Source organism: Cannabis sativa, chromosome 9 (assembly GCF_029168945.1).
Source record: "Cannabis sativa cultivar Pink pepper isolate KNU-18-1 chromosome 9, ASM2916894v1, whole genome shotgun sequence".
Classification (NCBI taxonomy): Eukaryota; Viridiplantae; Streptophyta; class Magnoliopsida; order Rosales; family Cannabaceae; genus Cannabis; species Cannabis sativa.
In genome coordinates, this window is record NC_083609.1 from 1,171,318 (window position 1) to 1,189,570 (window position 18,253).

General features: G+C 31.5%; 2 protein-coding genes across 2 annotated transcripts; one reads left to right on the plus strand and one right to left on the minus strand.

Moving 5' to 3' along the window:
- Positions 1-162: 162 nt before the first annotated feature.
- LOC115722353 (probable sucrose-phosphate synthase 3) lies at positions 163-7,139 on the minus strand. The gene is made up of 12 exons (XM_030651547.2): positions 6,763-7,139; positions 5,169-5,401; positions 4,725-4,788; positions 3,934-4,632; positions 3,726-3,860; positions 3,511-3,642; positions 3,241-3,417; positions 3,113-3,166; positions 2,951-3,013; positions 1,753-2,706; positions 1,525-1,652; positions 163-608 (listed from the first exon to the last, which is right to left on the minus strand). The coding sequence occupies exons 1-12, from the start codon at positions 7,069-7,071 to the stop codon at positions 320-322; spliced, it is 3,237 nt and encodes a 1,078-aa protein (XP_030507407.2). The 5' UTR covers positions 7,072-7,139; the 3' UTR covers positions 163-319.
- Positions 7,140-10,733: 3,594 nt separating this feature from the next.
- Positions 10,734-17,257, plus strand: LOC115722377 (uncharacterized). Its single transcript, XM_030651575.2, has 16 exons — positions 10,734-11,174; positions 11,274-11,375; positions 11,535-11,601; positions 12,199-12,380; positions 12,543-12,803; positions 13,148-13,231; positions 13,326-13,373; positions 13,482-13,546; positions 13,969-14,017; positions 14,525-14,780; positions 15,292-15,413; positions 15,721-15,801; positions 15,891-15,965; positions 16,301-16,470; positions 16,566-16,716; positions 16,788-17,257. Exons 1-16 carry the CDS (start codon positions 10,821-10,823, stop codon positions 16,983-16,985), a joined length of 2,265 nt encoding a protein of 754 aa, XP_030507435.2. The 5' UTR covers positions 10,734-10,820; the 3' UTR covers positions 16,986-17,257.
- Positions 17,258-18,253: the final 996 nt, after the last annotated feature.

The window sequence follows — 18,253 nt, forward strand, 5'->3', positions numbered from 1 at the left end:
AGAAAATATGATCGAGCAACGAAGCCAACTTTAGTAGTGAAGGAAGGTGTTAGGATCCCACATCGACTAAGTGGCTGTAACGTAAGGCTAATGATATATTTAAATAATATTTTAAATGTTCATTCATTTTTATTATTCTCTACGTAAATAGCGATATAATTCTGCTTGAGATTGATGCTATTTGATTTTTATTAATAAAATGTCTAATGAAAAAAATTACAAAAAGAAAGTAATTTATTTTTCCAATAAGTAAAAAAAATCAAACATAATATTTAACAAAGGAACATATATAGATATATAAATATATTAGCGTGACATCTCACATTACAACGACAGATTTGGATAGATTCTTTAGAGCACTAAAAATCTCATCTGCTGATGCTTCACCATCAACGAAGGTGATGAGTGGAGTTTCGGGCGGAATTATATCATCTTTCAGATAACTTCCAGATGTTCTTAGTAGCTCTTCTGAACCCTTAATAACTACTCCTTTCATAATTATAGTTTTATGAGCGCCGGATATCATCTCTTCGTAATCGGTGTCTCCGCTTTCGCCAAGGAATACAAACATGTTTGCCACATTTAATTTCCAACGCACAAACAGATACCTAAATATCATAAACCAAATATTTTCAAATTTCATAATCTGATCAAATTTATTAGTTAAATTAAATACAATACACAATTAATTAGTTATTAAATGAAATATATATTAGCATGATTTGCACAACAAGAAGGCGGCGACTTTTATTGAAAGGAAACATTTAGATGAGAAATTGATAACTATGTGTTGTAAACAGTATTTTGATATCCAAGTTTTTTGTAGTTGTAACTTTTCTAAACAACTTAACTATGAGACGACACCAGATATTTTTGAGACTACCTCATTGCCCAAAAAAACATTATTTGTATTAATGTTCAAAAAAAAGACTTTCATTTATAGTTTGCTATTTTATTTAATATTATTTATTAGATTAAAAATAAATATTAAATATTTATAATTTGAACTATCATAACTCAAGTTGTATAACTCGCAAAAAATATCCTTTAAAAATTCTATTTATTGAGGTGTCTCTAATCTTACTATCTATTAGAACTTAAAATACACATACGTGAATACTAAGATTGGATACTAAAAAATCATTATCATGGTAGCAAATGTATGTATGTAGTTAATAAATCATTACAATTTTGTGGTGGTGGAAACTGATTCGAGGATAGTTATCAATAATCTTAAGGGGCACTAGCTCTACTTGAAGTATTGATAATTATATTTGTAGTTGTTGACATGTTGTGTACTTTCTAATGCTTTTTGAGATTGTAATTTTTCAAAAATTTCTAAGCATTATAAATTTGATGTACATAATATGTGGCTAGGTAGACTTTCGCTCAAAATTTAACTTCTATGCTTGAGGTTTCTTCTATAAGAGAGAATATTTTCGTGTAAAAACCGTGAGGTCTAATAATTTTCTACAATGAAACACTAATTTCAAAACGAAAGGAAAAGATTAATAATTTTAGTACCTTAGGGCCTGGGCTCGAGACGCAAGTAGAGGAATAGCGTGCATTCTCGTTGAGTTCCTGCAATACATAGGATGACAGCGAATTCCTCGCATCCTAAATTTCTGTCTCAAATCATGTACTTTCATTACCTGAAACAAATCATGAGCTCATCTTGAAAATATCCAAAATGAAACCAAATTTCTTATAGAACAGTTAAACATCTCATTCAGCAAGCTTAACATAACATACCTTACTAGGATCCTTTATTAGGTAGGAAATGCAGTGTGAATTGGTTGATTTTGAATCTTCCTCAATGGAACAATAAGATTGATCTGAATTTTCATTCCCTTCAACAGTATTCAACAACTTCCAAACGGTTTTCTTCAAACCTTCACATCCCCAACGGTAGTCAATATGCGATTCGTAGTCTGGATCGGGGAAAAGCTTTCCATCTTCTTCGATGTAAGTACCGGGATAGTATATTTCACTTCCGCTACTACAAATCAATACATCAAATTCATTCACCTGAATCTTCCCCATCTTCAAGAATTCTATTGTTTCTGATACCGACATAGCTGTTGATAAAGCAAAACCCGAAACTCTAGCAACTTGAGTGTCTAACCTTACAGCTTTCATGATCTCTTTCACAATAGTAATCATGTTTTTGTCAGGATCTCCATTGCTTTCATAGCAATCAAGTGCTATAACCATCAATTTACGCCTCCACCTTAACATGGGATACTTGCTCGGCACATACTCAAGATGCTTTGTCATGGCATTGCCATTATCATCACTTGATTTCGGTTTCTTTATCTTGCTTAACACCTTGTTCACTTGATCATGAAGCTCGGGGTCAGCAATAGCAGAAGACGAATCTAAAGATCCATTCAACGAATTCTTTTCTCCATCAACCGACAGCCTAAGTGACATGTCTTGAACATCAATGAGCGAGTCATTGAAAGACTCTTCCTCGTCTATCTCATCACCCGGGGTGTCGGTTTGCCATTGTGGGTGTCTCATACGACAGGCTGCCACCCGAGTTAGGTAAGTACGACAGTGTTCTGGCCACGAGAAAAGGTGTATGTTCTTCCAACCATTCTTTCTACAGTCATGCCATAAGTTTTTCTCTGATAACAACTTCAGCAATGCATCAGCAATTTCTTGTTGATCATGGGGATCCACTAGCAAACCATTATGCAGAGCCTAAAATTCACAATAAAATATATCAATTAGTACTTTTTTAAATAGATAGCAAGGAAAACATTTAAATTTAAGAATGATTATTACAACTAACTCGCCCAAAGGTGGGGCGAGTTAGGCCCTCGCCCAAGGCTCCCACTCTGATCCAAAAATTTCCTTCGAAAAGAAGGCCCTCGAATGGCTCGAGACGGGTAAATGTCTACAAAAATAAACAATCAAAAGAAAAGAGAAGGTACAATTATTTTACCCGATGAATGTCCACCGGTCCACCGTTTTTAGTAGCCACCATCGGTAGCCCATGCGCGGCTGCCTGTGTTATATTTCAAACATAATTAAACCAAACTTGTAGACTTGTGGAAAAAATAAAGATCCCATAAAGAAAAGTGATGGTAACTTAACAAAAACAAACCTCAATCAAAGTAAGTCCAAAAGGTTCCACTAATGCTGGATTTATGAAAACTCCCTGCCAAATTCCAACCACATTAATATCATCAAGTTAAAAAATTATTGAATGAAAATCAAAAAGCTAACACTAACCTTTGTCTTTGCTGCAAGTCGGTATATATCAGGTACATCAGATTGTTTATGATGCTTTGGATAGGCTACTTGCCCATATAGATCATATTTGTCGATTAATTTCAACACTGTGGTAAGAACACTAGCATTTCCACCAGACATCTCATCAATATCATCTCTATTCCCCATAATCAGTGTCTGTATAGAAACATGTTAATTTTACTCTTGACATTATTTAATGACATTTTCGAAAGCCTACTTAACTTGAGTTACTGCGAAAAAACTACTTACAAGATTAGCCAGCTCTCTTAACGGACGACATTCACCGAAGGCCTTCAAAAGAGTAGTTAAATTCTTCTTGGGATCTGGCCTTGATAAGGCCAAGATCATTGGTTTATGCGGGTTTGTAAGAAACCGCATAACCTATGAAAAAAGAGGTTGTTGTAAAAGGCGATAACAAGATTCGAATGTTAACAATTGTTAAGTAACAGAAATTACACACTCACTTCTGAACATATTTGTGGAATTGTTTTCGGTGAAGATTCGTCTATACCACCGGTAAGTTGTGTAAGTTCTCCATCAACTTCAGGACCGTCGTCTTGGGTTACAACATTGCTGAAATCCATGCCAGGAGGAATAACCTACACATAAGCTGTTTTGAGTACTAATAATGCAAAACATAAGGAAAAATTAGACTAAAATTCAGATTCTTACCACCATCCTTGGCATAAATCTCCCATAGCAATTGACCCCTCGTCTAGCTCGAGCACGCAACACTTTCTCAAGCCTTACATTGAAGCCATCATAAAGTCCCCATTGTTCTTCAATCTCTTGTTTAGTACTAGTAATAACAAGTTCTGCAGCATCAAGTGCTAGCTCTTCTCCTTCAATCCTTCTAATGATTCGATATGTTGAATTGATATCCTCCTTTGATTGGCGGCCTTGCTTGAGAAGCTGTTCAAGCTTATTCCTCCCAAGCGAGTGTCCAGTTAAAACCATTGGAACATTTAAAGCACCCGAAAGAAGAGCAGCGCTATCCCCTGCATCTGCATAGTGCCCGTGTATCACATAAGGCCAAATTGGTTGGCCTCCACCAATTTGTTCAGCCAAAACTTTCGACATATTGAGAATGTGAGCTAGAGCTCCATCTACAAACTCTTGAATATAAGGCCAGAGTAATTCTTTGCTCAAGTACTTGTCCCGGGGACCAAAGGGGATCCGCACGATATATGCCCCGCTGCTCTCTCCCGCTTCAGTTCCATCACCATCATCAATTCCAGTAGTTAGCATCTCTGTTGGCTCACCATAGCTCCAATCAACATCTGGAGAAGAAATTTGACGAGTAAAGAGATCAACCCTGTAAACCCCGGGCATCCTAGCAAGAGCTCTCGAAAGCTCCACCACGTATTTGACCTGTTATAAGTTTCATAAAGGGTGTAAACACAGAAGAAAACCATGAAAAGAATATGTAAGCAATAGTACCATGGTCAGAACTCAGAAGATACCTGCCCCCCAGTATCTGAATCTCGGCCAAGCTCCATGTTTTCTCCTCGTACCAAACCATGCAAACTACACATGAAAAACAAAAGTGGTCATTGTAATAAGGACTCATAATTGCTTAATAATTACTCATGTGGCACATTTTCAAGCAGCTTAGGCTATGTTTGGAAGTTGGATAATAGTGAAAAAAGAAAACAGAAAGGAAAATATAGAAAAACAATCATGTTTAGTATGAAATTTTTTGTTGAATCTATTTTTTTCCATACAATTATTCTTTCTATACTAAATCTAAACATGAGAATTTTTTTCTTCTTTTTATATTCTATATTTTCCTTACTTTTTCTTTTCCCTACCAAAATCCAACTTCCAAACATAACTTTAAAACACATCAAATGCCTTAAAGTTACTTTGGATCGAAACTCAAACATGACAGGAAAGTAAAATCATACCTTATAAGAACAATATAAAGTTTCTTCTCTTTTTTATCATCCGACCATACTTCCAAGTTCGAAATGTTACGATGAAACTTTTTACTCGGAATCTCACAAGTTACCATCTCCCCCATACCATCTCCTTTTTCTCCCTCAGAAAATTCTTCAGACATGTCTTCGGTTGCATCCCTTCGTCCTTGTTCCCGCTCCCATCTGCGGTATGCAAGCCGTTGTTGTTCCTCCCATTCCAACTATATAGTAAACTCACAAATTAACCATACAATCAAAGAAACATAAGTTGATGGAAAACTTTCATCAATAACAATTCAAACTCAAGAAAATATAATAACAAACACATAGAAATCATTGATTTAGACAAGAACAAAGCCATAAACAAATAATAATAATAAAAAATCTCTCATCCAGATTAATTTGAAACTATAAATCCAGAAAAGGCTGTTTCAAGATTCAAACCATACAATCAAAGGTACATAATTTGGTGAAACAATACCTGAGTAAGCCTTAAACTCAACAATGACAATTCAAACTCAAAAGAAATATAATAACAAACACATCTAGATCATTAATTTTGAACCTCAAATACATTATACATCTCAAACTTCAAATTTTTAAGAACTAAAGACCATCCCAATACTCAATTTATGCCATAATCAATTTAAACCAACAAATAAGCAACTTCTCTTAACCCCATCATTTTTTTTTTTCGGACAAGAACAGAGCCATTAATAAAAAAAAAAATAAAAGATTTTCTCTAATCATATGAAACAAAAAATACCAACAAACTCTCATTTGAAAATCTCCCAAGCAATTATTTTTATTATTTTTTTACAACAATGAGTGACAGTTCAAACTCAAGAAACATAAATTACAAACACATACATATCATTATGACAAAATCAATGAAAACTAACACATCAGTGTCATCAACAACTTCTCTTTAACCCCATCATTTTTTTTTGACAAGAACAGGATCCAAAAAAATTAAAATATATATCTATACATATTCTCTGATCATTTTGAATTTTCTATTCACCAACTATATAAATCATTCAAAGCCCATTTTTCTTCTTACAATGAGTAACAATTCAAACTCAAAAAAACATAACCATAATAACAAACACATTGAGATCATTATACCATAATCAATGATAACTCAATAACAGAGCCATAAATTTTAAACAAATATATATGTATAAATAATTTAAAGCCTTTTTTTTTTCTTAATAAAAATGAGCAACAATTCAAACTAAAAAAAAAACATAAATATAATAATAACAAACACAATATGATCATATATTCTGATCATTTTGAATTTTCTATCTACAAACACTATATATATATATAAATCATTCAAAGCCATTTTTTTTTTCTTTTTCCTTAAAAACAATGAGAAACAATTCAACTCAAATCAACATAAACATAATAACAAACACATTGAGATCATTTTTTATTTATATATATAAATATAAATTCTCTGATCAATTTGAATTTCTATCAACCAACTCAAAAACTTAACATAAAACATAATAACAAACACGTAGAGATCATAATCATAATCATAATCATAATCATAATCAAAATTCAACAAAACCTGTTTCTTCTTCCTCGTAAGATGCCAAATACGCCAACACATATTCTCCAACCTCGAGCTTCGTTCGCGCGTGTTGCGCGTAGCAACAACTTTGATCCATGTCCGATGAAGATCAGATTCATCAACCCCTGTAACAACCTCTTCCACAAAATACTTAGTCGGATTGAAATGAATTCCAGTATTATTACTACTCTCTCTCAAATTCACAGTACTAGTACTACTTATTTGCTTCTGATCTTCATTAATGGCTGAAGCTCCACTGTCTAATATGGCTTCTAAGTAGCCATTAATCCACTCGTTCCCCGCCATTTTTTTTCTTTCCTTAATTTTCCTTCACTTTCTCGAGAAAATTTTGTTGAGAAAAAGATTGAATGAAAGAAAAGAGTTTGTATTATGAGTAGTTATGGAATATACGTGAGTTATGGAGAGACTGACACGTGTCACTAAATATATACGTGTTAATAGGATCTGTTTTTTTTCACTATTTCTTTTCAAAATATATTTTGGATTCGATTTTTGATGCGTTATTTAAGTTTTTTTTATCATAAAAAATATTAAAGATAATACAATATTAAATATTAAAAATATTAAAAAAAAAGGATAATTTTAAAAAAACACAAAAACAACGACAAAAATTATAAAAATACAATCTGTACAAAAAATTTTAAATTTTAAACATTTTTTACCATTTTTTTGATTTTTTTGTAGCAACTATTTTTTAGACTTTATTTACATAAAATATAGTCTTTTTATGTATTTTTATGTTGTGTTATTATTATTTTATTGTTATTTTGATGTTGTTTTATTATTACTTTTATGTGATATTCTTGTTGTTTTCTTGTATTTTTATAAATACTATTAAAATGTAAAAAAAAATCGTTTTTTTTTTTAAAGAAAATAACAAATTACGTAATTTTTCATTTTTAAAAACCCAACTAGCTAGAATATAAATAGTTATGTGGTAATTTTTTAAGTAATCGAATTCATGTAAGATTAGTCCCACTAAGTTAAAATAATAATGTTATATATAGTGTTTTGATGTAATAAAAGATATATGCACGTATCATTAAGCTAATTTTAATTTATAAATTTGCTTTCTTTATATGTGAGTTGTCTTTCACTATTTAAACATGTCACATTTGAGTCCTTTTATTACTTTAGTTGTCAATGACAATTAAAAAAAAAAATATATATATATCTTGTGATTTTTTAGTTGGAATATAATTTTTTTTTTGTAATTAAATGTAATTTTAGTCACAGCAAAAAATTACTTGTGACTAAAATATACTATTTAAATAGTCACTAATTTAGTTTTAGTCACAATAAGTATTGTGACTAAAAATACATTTAGTCACAACAAATTATACTTTTTGTGACTAATATCTTTAGCCACGGACCTTTTAGTCGCAACATAAAAATAATAATTTACAATTAGTTACAATTTTTTCACTTTTAGTCATAAATTTTGTTGTGATTAAAGGTAAAATTTTTTGTAGTGTGACTTTTGTTTAATTTAAATGTTGTCATGTTTCTTTTCCAACTAACATACATCATATAAGTTATTAAAATAGTTTTTTAATTTTATATTTTCAAATAGTTTTTTTTTTTTTTTTTTTTTTTTTTTTAGAAACTCACATAGCAATTAATAGAGCAACTTAAATCGCAACCAAAATCCACATAACAACCCATAGAAACCACTGGAAGAAATACACATAGAAACTCAAATAACAACTAATAGAGCAACCTAAATTGCAACCAAAATCCACATAGCAACTCACATAGAAACTAACGGAGTAATCTAAATCGTAAATTTGAAAAAAAAAAAAAAAAGAAGTTAAAAAATGGTATATGAAGTAATTTTCCTTAAAAATAAATTAATTTTAAAAAATTAATCTTAACAATATTGGGTAAATACTATTTTGGACTCTGTGTTTTGTAAAAGTTACAAATTGGACCCTCTATTTTGTTAAATGACAAAAAGACCCTATAGTTTTTAAAATTGTACAAATATGACCGTGAGCTGATTTTTTATCAACATAAAACTTAATAATAATCTAATATAGAAATGTTGTGATAAAACTAATTACAGTTTTTATATATATTCGTATTATAAATTGTCTTAAAGTTGGTTATATTAAAAAATAAAATTGTTAAAAATTGAGCTTAGGGTCCTATTTTTACCATTTTAGAAAATATAGGGTCTATTTTCTCGTTTAATAAAATAAAGAGTCCAATTAGTAACTTTTGTAAAATACAAGGTCTAAAATAATATTTACCCAACAATATTTTAAATTTTCTTCTTTTATATTATTTTTTATTAATTTCTAGAATTATTTTAAAGTTTTGTTCTTTTATATTAAATAATTTTTTATTTGTTTGCCTTTATAGTTAAAATAAAAAATATATATATATATATATATATTCATATGTATATCTTTTTTTAGTAAAATCCATACTTCATTTACAAAAAGTAATTACTCAAAATAACAGATAAATTGAACAATATATTATTGAATTTTTTGGTAATTTATTTTCATATAAATTCAAAAATAATATTAAAATTACAAGATAGCTCATTTTTGAATGTGTCCCACATTGTTATGACTATATATATATACATATAATATAACTTATATATTATCCTTTAATCAATATAAAAATTAAATCAGTAAAGAAATTAAAAAATATCAAACAGAATTCAAACAAGAATGAAAGTTAAAATCATTATAATTGGAAATATAACTAGGTTTGTGATCAGAATATACAGAATGTGGGAGATTGCAAAAGAATTTACGTCGAGAACCTTCTAAACAAGATAGAAATTGATGCTTGGAAATCAATATAGACTCATTTTGAAGTTTTATATCTTCAGAAGGTGTTTGAACTCGATGGCGACCATCGAGTTTTCAACTTCTGAAATAGCTAATTAATGAAGCCTTTGTTTTTATGGCTATAACATTGTTTTTTGGTTGTTGCATGTTAAAGGGTGGATAGAACATTATGGCTATAGAGGCTTTGGTATAGAAGTGAATGGTATAAGAGTAAGAGATATATTTTTTGTTGTTCTGTTGGAGTCTAAAGGATTTTGCCTACAACATTCTTATTTTTAAAAATTTTTTATTTACAAAAATATCTCTTCTGTAAAAATAATAAACCACTTTTTTATTGTTTTATAGTTTATTTATAGTTGCATTGTAGTTGCTATGAGTTTATTTTTGGTTGTTTTATAGTTTATTTATAGTTGATTTATTTTATAGATGTCGCGAGGTTGATCAATGAAACTGATAAATGTAAATCCAGCGCACTGATAAATCACTAGACTAATCGCAGTGCGGCTGGGGAATTTTTTATTTTTTTTAAATATTTATAATTATTTTTTAAAATTAATATTACGTGGACCACTAAAAATTTTCTACCGTGGCTTTTAACTGTGATTTTTAGACGGAGGTGTGGAGAGCAAAACGGAACCAGGGTTTAGGTAGTTTAGCCGCCAAAAATTCGGTTTTTGTGGTTAAGTGTTACAAACCGTAAAGTTTATGTGGTTTAGCCACGAATATCCTTATATATTTTTGGAAAATTTTACAATACACCCCTTGAAATAAATATATTAATGCACCCCTATCTATTTTAGCATCCGAAATAATTTTTTAGTCAAATTTTTTCTCATAGTCATGTACGTTATAGTTATTTAAGACATCCTACCAAATTTTAAAAAATTTAGAAAAGTTTAACACGCCGAAAACTATGTTCAAACAGTGTGTTGCACGCGTGACTATTTTATTTTATACGCGTGTAAAATAGACTGTTTGAACATTGTTTTTTATATTGTAAATTACTCTGAATTTTTTAAAATTTTGTAGAATATCTTAAATAACTATAACGTACATGAATATGAAAAAAATTAGACTAAAAATTCTTCTGGATACCGAAATAGGTGCATTGTAGAATCATCCTATATTTTTGTTAAAAAAATTAAAAATTATTATTATTTCAATTGGGATGGACTAAACCCCTGCAAAAACCCTAATCCAGAAAAGAAGAAGAAGAGAAGAGTGAAAATGGGGAAGAAGAAGAAAGAACAGTTAGGGAATCTACTAGACACCTTAGGAGACTTCACAAGCAAGGAAAATTGGGATGAATTCTTCAAAATCCGAAGCTCAGACGAACCATTCGAGTGGTACGCAGACTGGTCCCAACTCAAAACCCCACTCATTTCCCACTTCTCTCAAAACCCCCAAATTCTCGTCCCCGGTTGCGGAAATTCCAGGCTCTCCGAGCACCTATACGATGCTGGGTTCAATCAAATCACCAATGTCGATTTCTCTAAGGTTGTTATCTCCGATATGTTGCGTCGCAATGTTCGCCAACGACCTGGTATGCTTTGGCGCGTTATGGACATTACCAAAATGCAGGTTAGCTTAGAAAGATAAGGTTTTTATTTTTTCCTTAATTATGTTTATGGAAATTTGATTGTTTGTTGTTGTTGTTGTTGTTGTTGTTGAATTTGGTAGTTTGAAGATGCAATCTTTGATGTTGTAGTCGATAAAGGTGGTTTGGATGCTTTGATGGAACCAGAATTGGGTCCTGATTTAGGGAAACAATATTTATCAGAGGTAGGTTTGTTCAAAGCTTAAACCTTTAGGTTTCAATCTGCTTGAATTTTTGGATTGGTTTTCTTAATTTTGCTTATTTTTTTTGAAGCAATATTGTACAAGCAAAGTTTTAATTTTTGGATTTCATTTTGGTTTCTTGTGTTTTGTTTTGTTATACAGGTTAAAAGGGTGTTAAAAATTGGTGGGAAGTTTATTTGCCTTACTTTGGCAGAGGCTCATGTTCTTGGTATTGAATTTTAAGGAAATTATTTTCAACATCTTATTATAATGTCTTTCATTTTCTTACAATAAGGGCACAACTTTTGTCAGTAGGGAAGTCTAAGCTCTTTATTTTTAGTACATAGATAAATTATTACTCATATTTTGTTATATAACTATTAACTATGTAGATTGTAGTTATAGTAGGCATTTTACATGTTTTCGGAAATTTTAAATAATTTACAGTGTTGAAAAGAATGTTCAATCATTAGTTTCACTCATGGTTATTTTTGTGAAATTGATTACTTTAAATTCAGTTTTCGGCATTGTAAATTATTCATTTTTTTTTTTTTCGAAAATAAGTGGGATGTCTGCTATAAATAACCATAATGTAGACCTTCATATAAAAAAGATTGGGTTATAATTTTTCATTTTCGAAAATATAGATGCCCCTACTAGTAGGGATAAAAGTGATAACCCTACTATAGTTCCTACATATAATATTATGTATATAGTGCTCATGCTAATGTTGGATTAATCATGAATTATATTCTTGTTTTTGCTGTTCTTATGTTTATTATGTGGTGTTGCCTATCCTTAGTGTGTTCAATTTCTCCATGTTCAGGTTTGCTTTTCTCTACATTTCGCTTTGGATGGAAAATGAGTATCCATGTCATACCTCAAAAACCATCTAGCAAGCCTAGCCTTCAAACATTTATGGCGGTTGTGGAAAAAGAGTCATCAAGTATGCTGCATGAGATAATGTCATCATTCGATAATTCCTCTCTTGTTTGTAGTGGAGATCAGGTAAAATAATCTGTCTACATGTTTTCTCTAATTTTTTAAGGATTATTGTGCCTTGAAATATGATAATGCCATGAGGGCGTTAGTCTCTCTCCTGCCGTTTCCTATTTCAAGGTAATTTTATTTAATTTCCGAGCATGACATAAGCTGCTATGTTTGCTTCAGGCCCGTGGTCTCTTTGAGGCTCTTGAGAGTGAGAATCAAATTCGTAGAGGGAACTCTAGTGGTTCTGATATCTCATTTTCTCTTGAAGGCTTGCAACTTGAAGATAAGCCGGATTTGTCAAAGCTCAGTGAAGGCCGTCGGTTGCAGCTTACATTGGGAAGACAAGGGAGCTCCTGCTTCATTTATAAAGCTGTTCTTCTCGACTCTCAGTCTCAGTCTGGCTCATTTCAATACCATTGTGGGGTTTTTATTGTACCTAAGGTTTGTCTCACTGCGCCTACTACCTGTGCACTCAATTGAACCAGCTTTCTTAATCCTTACACATGTAGATTAAGAGTCTCAATACCAAGAGGTCTCATCCTAATTTCCAAGCCCCCTCACCAGTAGACCAATCATAGTGGCTTTACGACTAGTTTTACTATTGTTTACCTAATGGGCTCATTTAGTTTTTCATGCTTATTAATATTGATATTTTAAATTATCCTTTCTTTGATTTGAATTCTTTACCGATTCGATTGATAAATACTTTATTCCCTACTAAGTAATCACTGTGTACATTTTGTCATATATTATTTTGAAATAAGTAACTGAGTTTTCGATTTCAGACTCGGAGTCGTGAATGGTTATTCTCCTCAGAAGAAGGACAATGGATGGTTGTTGAAAGTGCAAAGGCAGCTCGTCTCATAATGGTAGTTTTTTCTCTTTGAAAGTGATATTAATCTACGGATGTTTGTCTAACTGTTTAATTACTCTAGCTAAATAAAACTTACGTGCTGAATTAAGGTTTTATTGGACAGTAGCCACGCCAATGCCAGCATGGAGGATATTCAGGTAACCTTTTGTTCCTATTAAGTATTAATGAATAGAGATTATTATGATAAACTATGTGTTAGTAATTTGCTATTTTCTAAAAAATGTAGTGTTTGGTCTCTCTTTCAGAAGGATTTGTCTCCCCTGGTTAGACAATTGGCACCTTCTGAAGATGATGTTGGAGCTCAAATTCCGTAAGTACATTGTACCATTTGATTTTACTCACTGGATGTCTTCAAAATTTCCTAATCTTCTTGAGATTTTGCTTGGCTTGCATAAGTATTAGTTAAGACTAGTAAAATGGAAGTTAGATTTTTTTCGGGTAGTCCAGAAATTCTAACTTTTTCTTAGATTATGTTTTATGCACAAAATAATAATAATAGTTTTCATAATTGATGCTATTGATCGATTTAAATTTGATAATGTAGCTTTTATTATGAAATGGTTTTGTTAAGATTGTTCTTTTTTACTTGCATTCTTTTATATTTATTGGCAAGAAAAAGATTCATTGTCACTCCACGGTATTTGGAAACAAAATTCAGGACGACACATTTTGCTTTGCTGCGATTCAATAATTATCACATGTGGTTTTATGCATTTATTATTACTATTGCAGGTTCTTGACGGCGGGAGATGGGATCAAGCAACGAAATGTTGTTAATCAGGTACGGACATGATTTGTTTTAGTTAAAAAATAAGGTAAAAATAAGCAGCATATGTGAATAATTATGCAGTTGATTTTCTTACTTAAAAAATAAGTGATAACTATTACCTAAACATGAAATTTGTACGAAATTTAAGGAACATTTGTTTTTATGTGATTTTTCTATTAGCCAATTAGCCATGGCATTATTGCATCGCCGGTAGGGATTGCCATTTAATGGTTATAAGGCTTATTATATATAGATTTAGTGTGTATCCCATTCGAAAAATATGTATTTACTGTAAGCTTTTTTCTGGAAAGAAGATGGAAATTATTTGTTTCAACTGATTGGGAAATTCTATGGCAAGAGTGTCTTTTTAGATGATGGTTTAACATAATTTTGTAATATTGACACCAATTTTAGGTGGCCGTTATCCGCTGTGGACTTAATTTGTTTTACTTTCAAGTTTTGAAGTGATTCATATTATGTCATTTTCATATCATCTCAGTTGCCTGCCAACATCTGTAGGTCACATCTTCATTCACTGGGCCAATAATTGTTGAGGATGTGGTATATGAAAATGTCGATGATGATGTTAGTCGCATTTTTCCAACCAAAGATTTGATATTTCGACGTCTTGTTTTTCAAAGAAGTGAGAGTCTAGTGCAGTCTGAAGCTTTACTAACAAAGGAAAGTTCTCATAAAACTGTTGGTGACAGTGAAAGGAAGAAACCCGTCTCATCTTCCAAATCTAAGAAAAGAGGAACTCAGAGAAAAACTGGTGGTATGACCATATTTCTTATAATTTGATTATGCTTTTTTTACTTGAGTTTTCTTCCATTGTAGACAGGATTGTTCTCTTTGTTCTTGCGTTTTTCGAAATTCATGAATTACTCTCTAGTCTTTTAAAATGTTTGAACACTTCCATGCTCTTTGTTTCTGTTGTCTCCTAGTACTCTGATAAGAAAAACATATGCTTTATTTCATCTTAAAGGTGTATTCTTTGACTTTGTGGTGATAAGTCAATTTCAGCTATTGCGATTATTCCTTATTTAGTCTTATTTCTAAGTTTAGTGTTGCCGAAAGAAAGATGATCCGTGCTCACAAATAGTATTCCAAAGCTAAACCATTATAGAAATATTATATATTGACAATAAGAGGAAAAATCCATGATTGAGAAATTCCATGTCAATTTTTTTCTCTGCTCTTGTCACTCATTTGCTTAGCTAATTATTCTCATTTGTAAAGTAGCTTCAAAGTCTTAAGTATGAATCTTTCTGTTTCTTTATTGGTAGAATCATTCAACCAGCTGAAGGTTTATCATGGCTATCTGGCTAGTTCTTATCATACCGGGATTCTTTCTGGATTTGTGTTGATTTCTTCTTACATGGAAAGTGTGGCATCTAGTAACACATCAGTAAGCACTTCTGAGCTCACTTTGTCTTTGTTAAGAGGAATTGTTGGAAATTTATATACTCACTTCATATCAAGAAAAAAAGGTGTTTTATGTTGATTATTTATTATTTGTAATTGCTACATCTTTTGTTTTGTTAGTAGGCAACTCTTATAACTAGATTGATTGATCGACAACACTTTGTTATTTCTTTGTTATTTTTGTAACTGTGTAAGGAAAATGACAGTGGTTTGGTTTGTATCTTTCATGGCATTTACATTAGATCTATTCAAGAGTTTATTTTTCACTAAATTCTGAAAATTGTTTTTAGGCTAAAGCAGTTATTATTGGTCTTGGAGCCGGTTTGCTTCCTATGTTCCTTCATGGATGCATGCCCTTTTTGCACGTTGAGGTAATCTTCAGCTTTACATCCCGAACCAATCTTCCATTATAATAATTATAAGCGGTGATAATATGGTTTTGTGCTTTATGGCTTATAAGGTGGTGGAGTTAGATCCAGTGGTTCTTGATCTTGCAAAGGGCTACTTTGGTTTTACCGAAGAGGAACATTTGCAGGTAAATTCACTAATCAAATAATGGCGATTCACGATTACTACCAGTGCCCCATTTTGTACTGTAAAAAGTCATTGATGCTAAAAGAAACAATTTGGACCATTTTTAGTACTTTTTGACTACACCATAACTATCTCTAGTGGGTTAAAATTTGGGACCGAAACTCGATTTCTGATCACTGTAGTTAAGTTGGAATGACAGATAACTGAAACTTTAGTTTGACTTTGCTGCAATCATAATTGGCTGTTGAATTTTTCGTACTCATTATATCATTCATATCTTAAAATTTTACAATTTGTACTATATCAACCAATTCTAGCTTCAATTTGGTTTATCAGGTACATATTGCAGATGGTATCCAATTTATTAGAGACAGTAATGTGGTTTCTAATTCTGGAAATGATGATGCTGCTTCTAATGGAATTTGCACGACATCTCATGGAAAAGGCGGTGTGAATAATACAAAGGTGGACATAATCATCATTGATGTTGACTCTGCAGATTCAAGGTGAATATATACATACAATCCCTATTATTACATGTGTTGAGATTGAAATGCAAAGGAATATATTTAAATGAGACTATTTGTTGTTTTGCATATAGCTCTGGTATGACTTGCCCGGCTGCGGATTTTGTAGAACACTCATTTCTACAGACTGTAAAGAAGAATCTTTCTGAAAATGGTCTATTTGTTATTAATTTGGTTGCGCGGTCCCAAGCTATTAAGGACCAAGTTATTTCGAGGATGAAAGAGGTATTGTTTGTGATCTTCTATTTAGATTTTGTTTATTAATTTGGTTGCTAATTGTGATTTTCTTATTTCAGGTCTTCAACCATCTGTTCTGCCTCAAAGGCGAAGAAGATGTTAATGAAGTTATTTTCGGTCTTTGTTCAGAGTCCTCCATTGAAGAGGATTGCCTACCAAAAGCTGCCTGTCGACTCGAGAAATTGTTGAAGTTGAAACACCCTGAGATGAGCCAAAGTTTGATTGATGCTGCAAGTAAAATTAGAAGATTGAAGTGAATTACATCTCTCAAAAGTTCTACTTTTCGGGTTGAAATCTCTGGTTGCTAGTCCCCCAATGAAAATTATAAAGGGAAAAAAGAGCATCGTATTTGGCTCCAAATAATGCTGCAGCAAATGAGAAAATATGTTTAGATTAAACAAAAATGGTTTGTCATATTAGGAAAAATATTTAAACATTTTCTTTTGTCACCCATGTTAATCTCAACCTTTATTATTACGATTTTTATTGAGTAATGATATGTGCACCAAATTATGGTGTTTAGGGTTTAGGTACATATACCATTACTTTTGTGTTTTTAGGACAATCTAAGTCACTAAATTGGCATTTGAAAATGAACAATGTTGCATGTCCTTATTGAAACCTATAACTTGACCCATGTAAGAACCCCTAACTAATTATACATGACTCGGATTGTGAGTTTCAATTCGCATTTGAAAATGAATCATGTTGCATGTCCCGATTGAAACTTATAACTTGGCACATGTAAGAGCCCTAACTATTATACATGACTTAGATTGTGAGTTTCAATTGGCATTTGAAAATGAACAATGTTGCATGTCTCCACTGAACTCATAACCTAAGCCTCATTGTTGTACATATGACTCGGATTGTGAGTTTCAACTGACATTTGAAAGTGAGCGATTTTTCTAATTAAAACAAGTCATGTGAGTTGGCTTTTGTAGTTTGCAAGATTCTTACCATATTCACGCAACTCGAATTGTGAGTTTCAATCAAGACCAAATACCTTTTTCTTTGAAAAATATTCAAATTAACAACTCCAATAATAGAACTCCATAATAATAAGTTAAAAAAAAAATCACAAAGAGTCATAAAAACACAAACCAATTAGTACCAACCTTACTATAATACCTAACCCTCTATATAAATACATAATTAAACTCTACATTAAGAAAAGAAGCTTTACAATCATAATCATAAAATCACAATGAAGAATGATGTGAAGAAAAGTTGTTCTTCAACTTAGGAACTTTGAATTTTGCAGAGAACAATTTTGGAGCAATCACAACAGACTTTGACTTTGACTTTAACTTTGACTTTGACCCATCACCATCATCATCATCTGAATTTCTTCTCTTCAATCTTCTTCCATTAAAAAACGAATCTTTTTCAACTAACAATCTTCCATTTTCTTCCTTCATTTTCCTCAATTGATTTCTTAACCCCTCAATACATTCATCTTTCTCAACCAAAACCCTAACAAAATCCCCCAACTCAGTTTCAGCATACTCCAATCTCAATTTCT

Excerpts from the sequence above, each read along its gene's own strand:
- LOC115722353 (XM_030651547.2), bottom strand. The coding sequence starts at position 7,071 with ATGGCGGGGAACGAGTGGATTAATGGCTACTTAGAAGCCATATTAGAC. Across the intron at positions 5,402-6,762 it reads TTACGAGGAAGAAGAAACAG|TTGGAATGGGAGGAACAACA; the intron begins GTTTTGTTGAAT and ends TTTACTATATAG. Across the intron at positions 3,418-3,510 it reads TAAGAGAGCTGGCTAATCTT|ACACTGATTATGGGGAATAG; the intron begins GTAAGTAGTTTT and ends GTTTCTATACAG.
- LOC115722377 (XM_030651575.2), top strand. The coding sequence starts at position 10,821 with ATGGGGAAGAAGAAGAAAGAACAGTTAGGGAATCTACTAGACACCTTA. Across the intron at positions 13,232-13,325 it reads AGGCAGCTCGTCTCATAATG|GTTTTATTGGACAGTAGCCA; the intron begins GTAGTTTTTTCT and ends TGCTGAATTAAG. Across the intron at positions 14,018-14,524 it reads AACGAAATGTTGTTAATCAG|GTCACATCTTCATTCACTGG; the intron begins GTACGGACATGA and ends CAACATCTGTAG.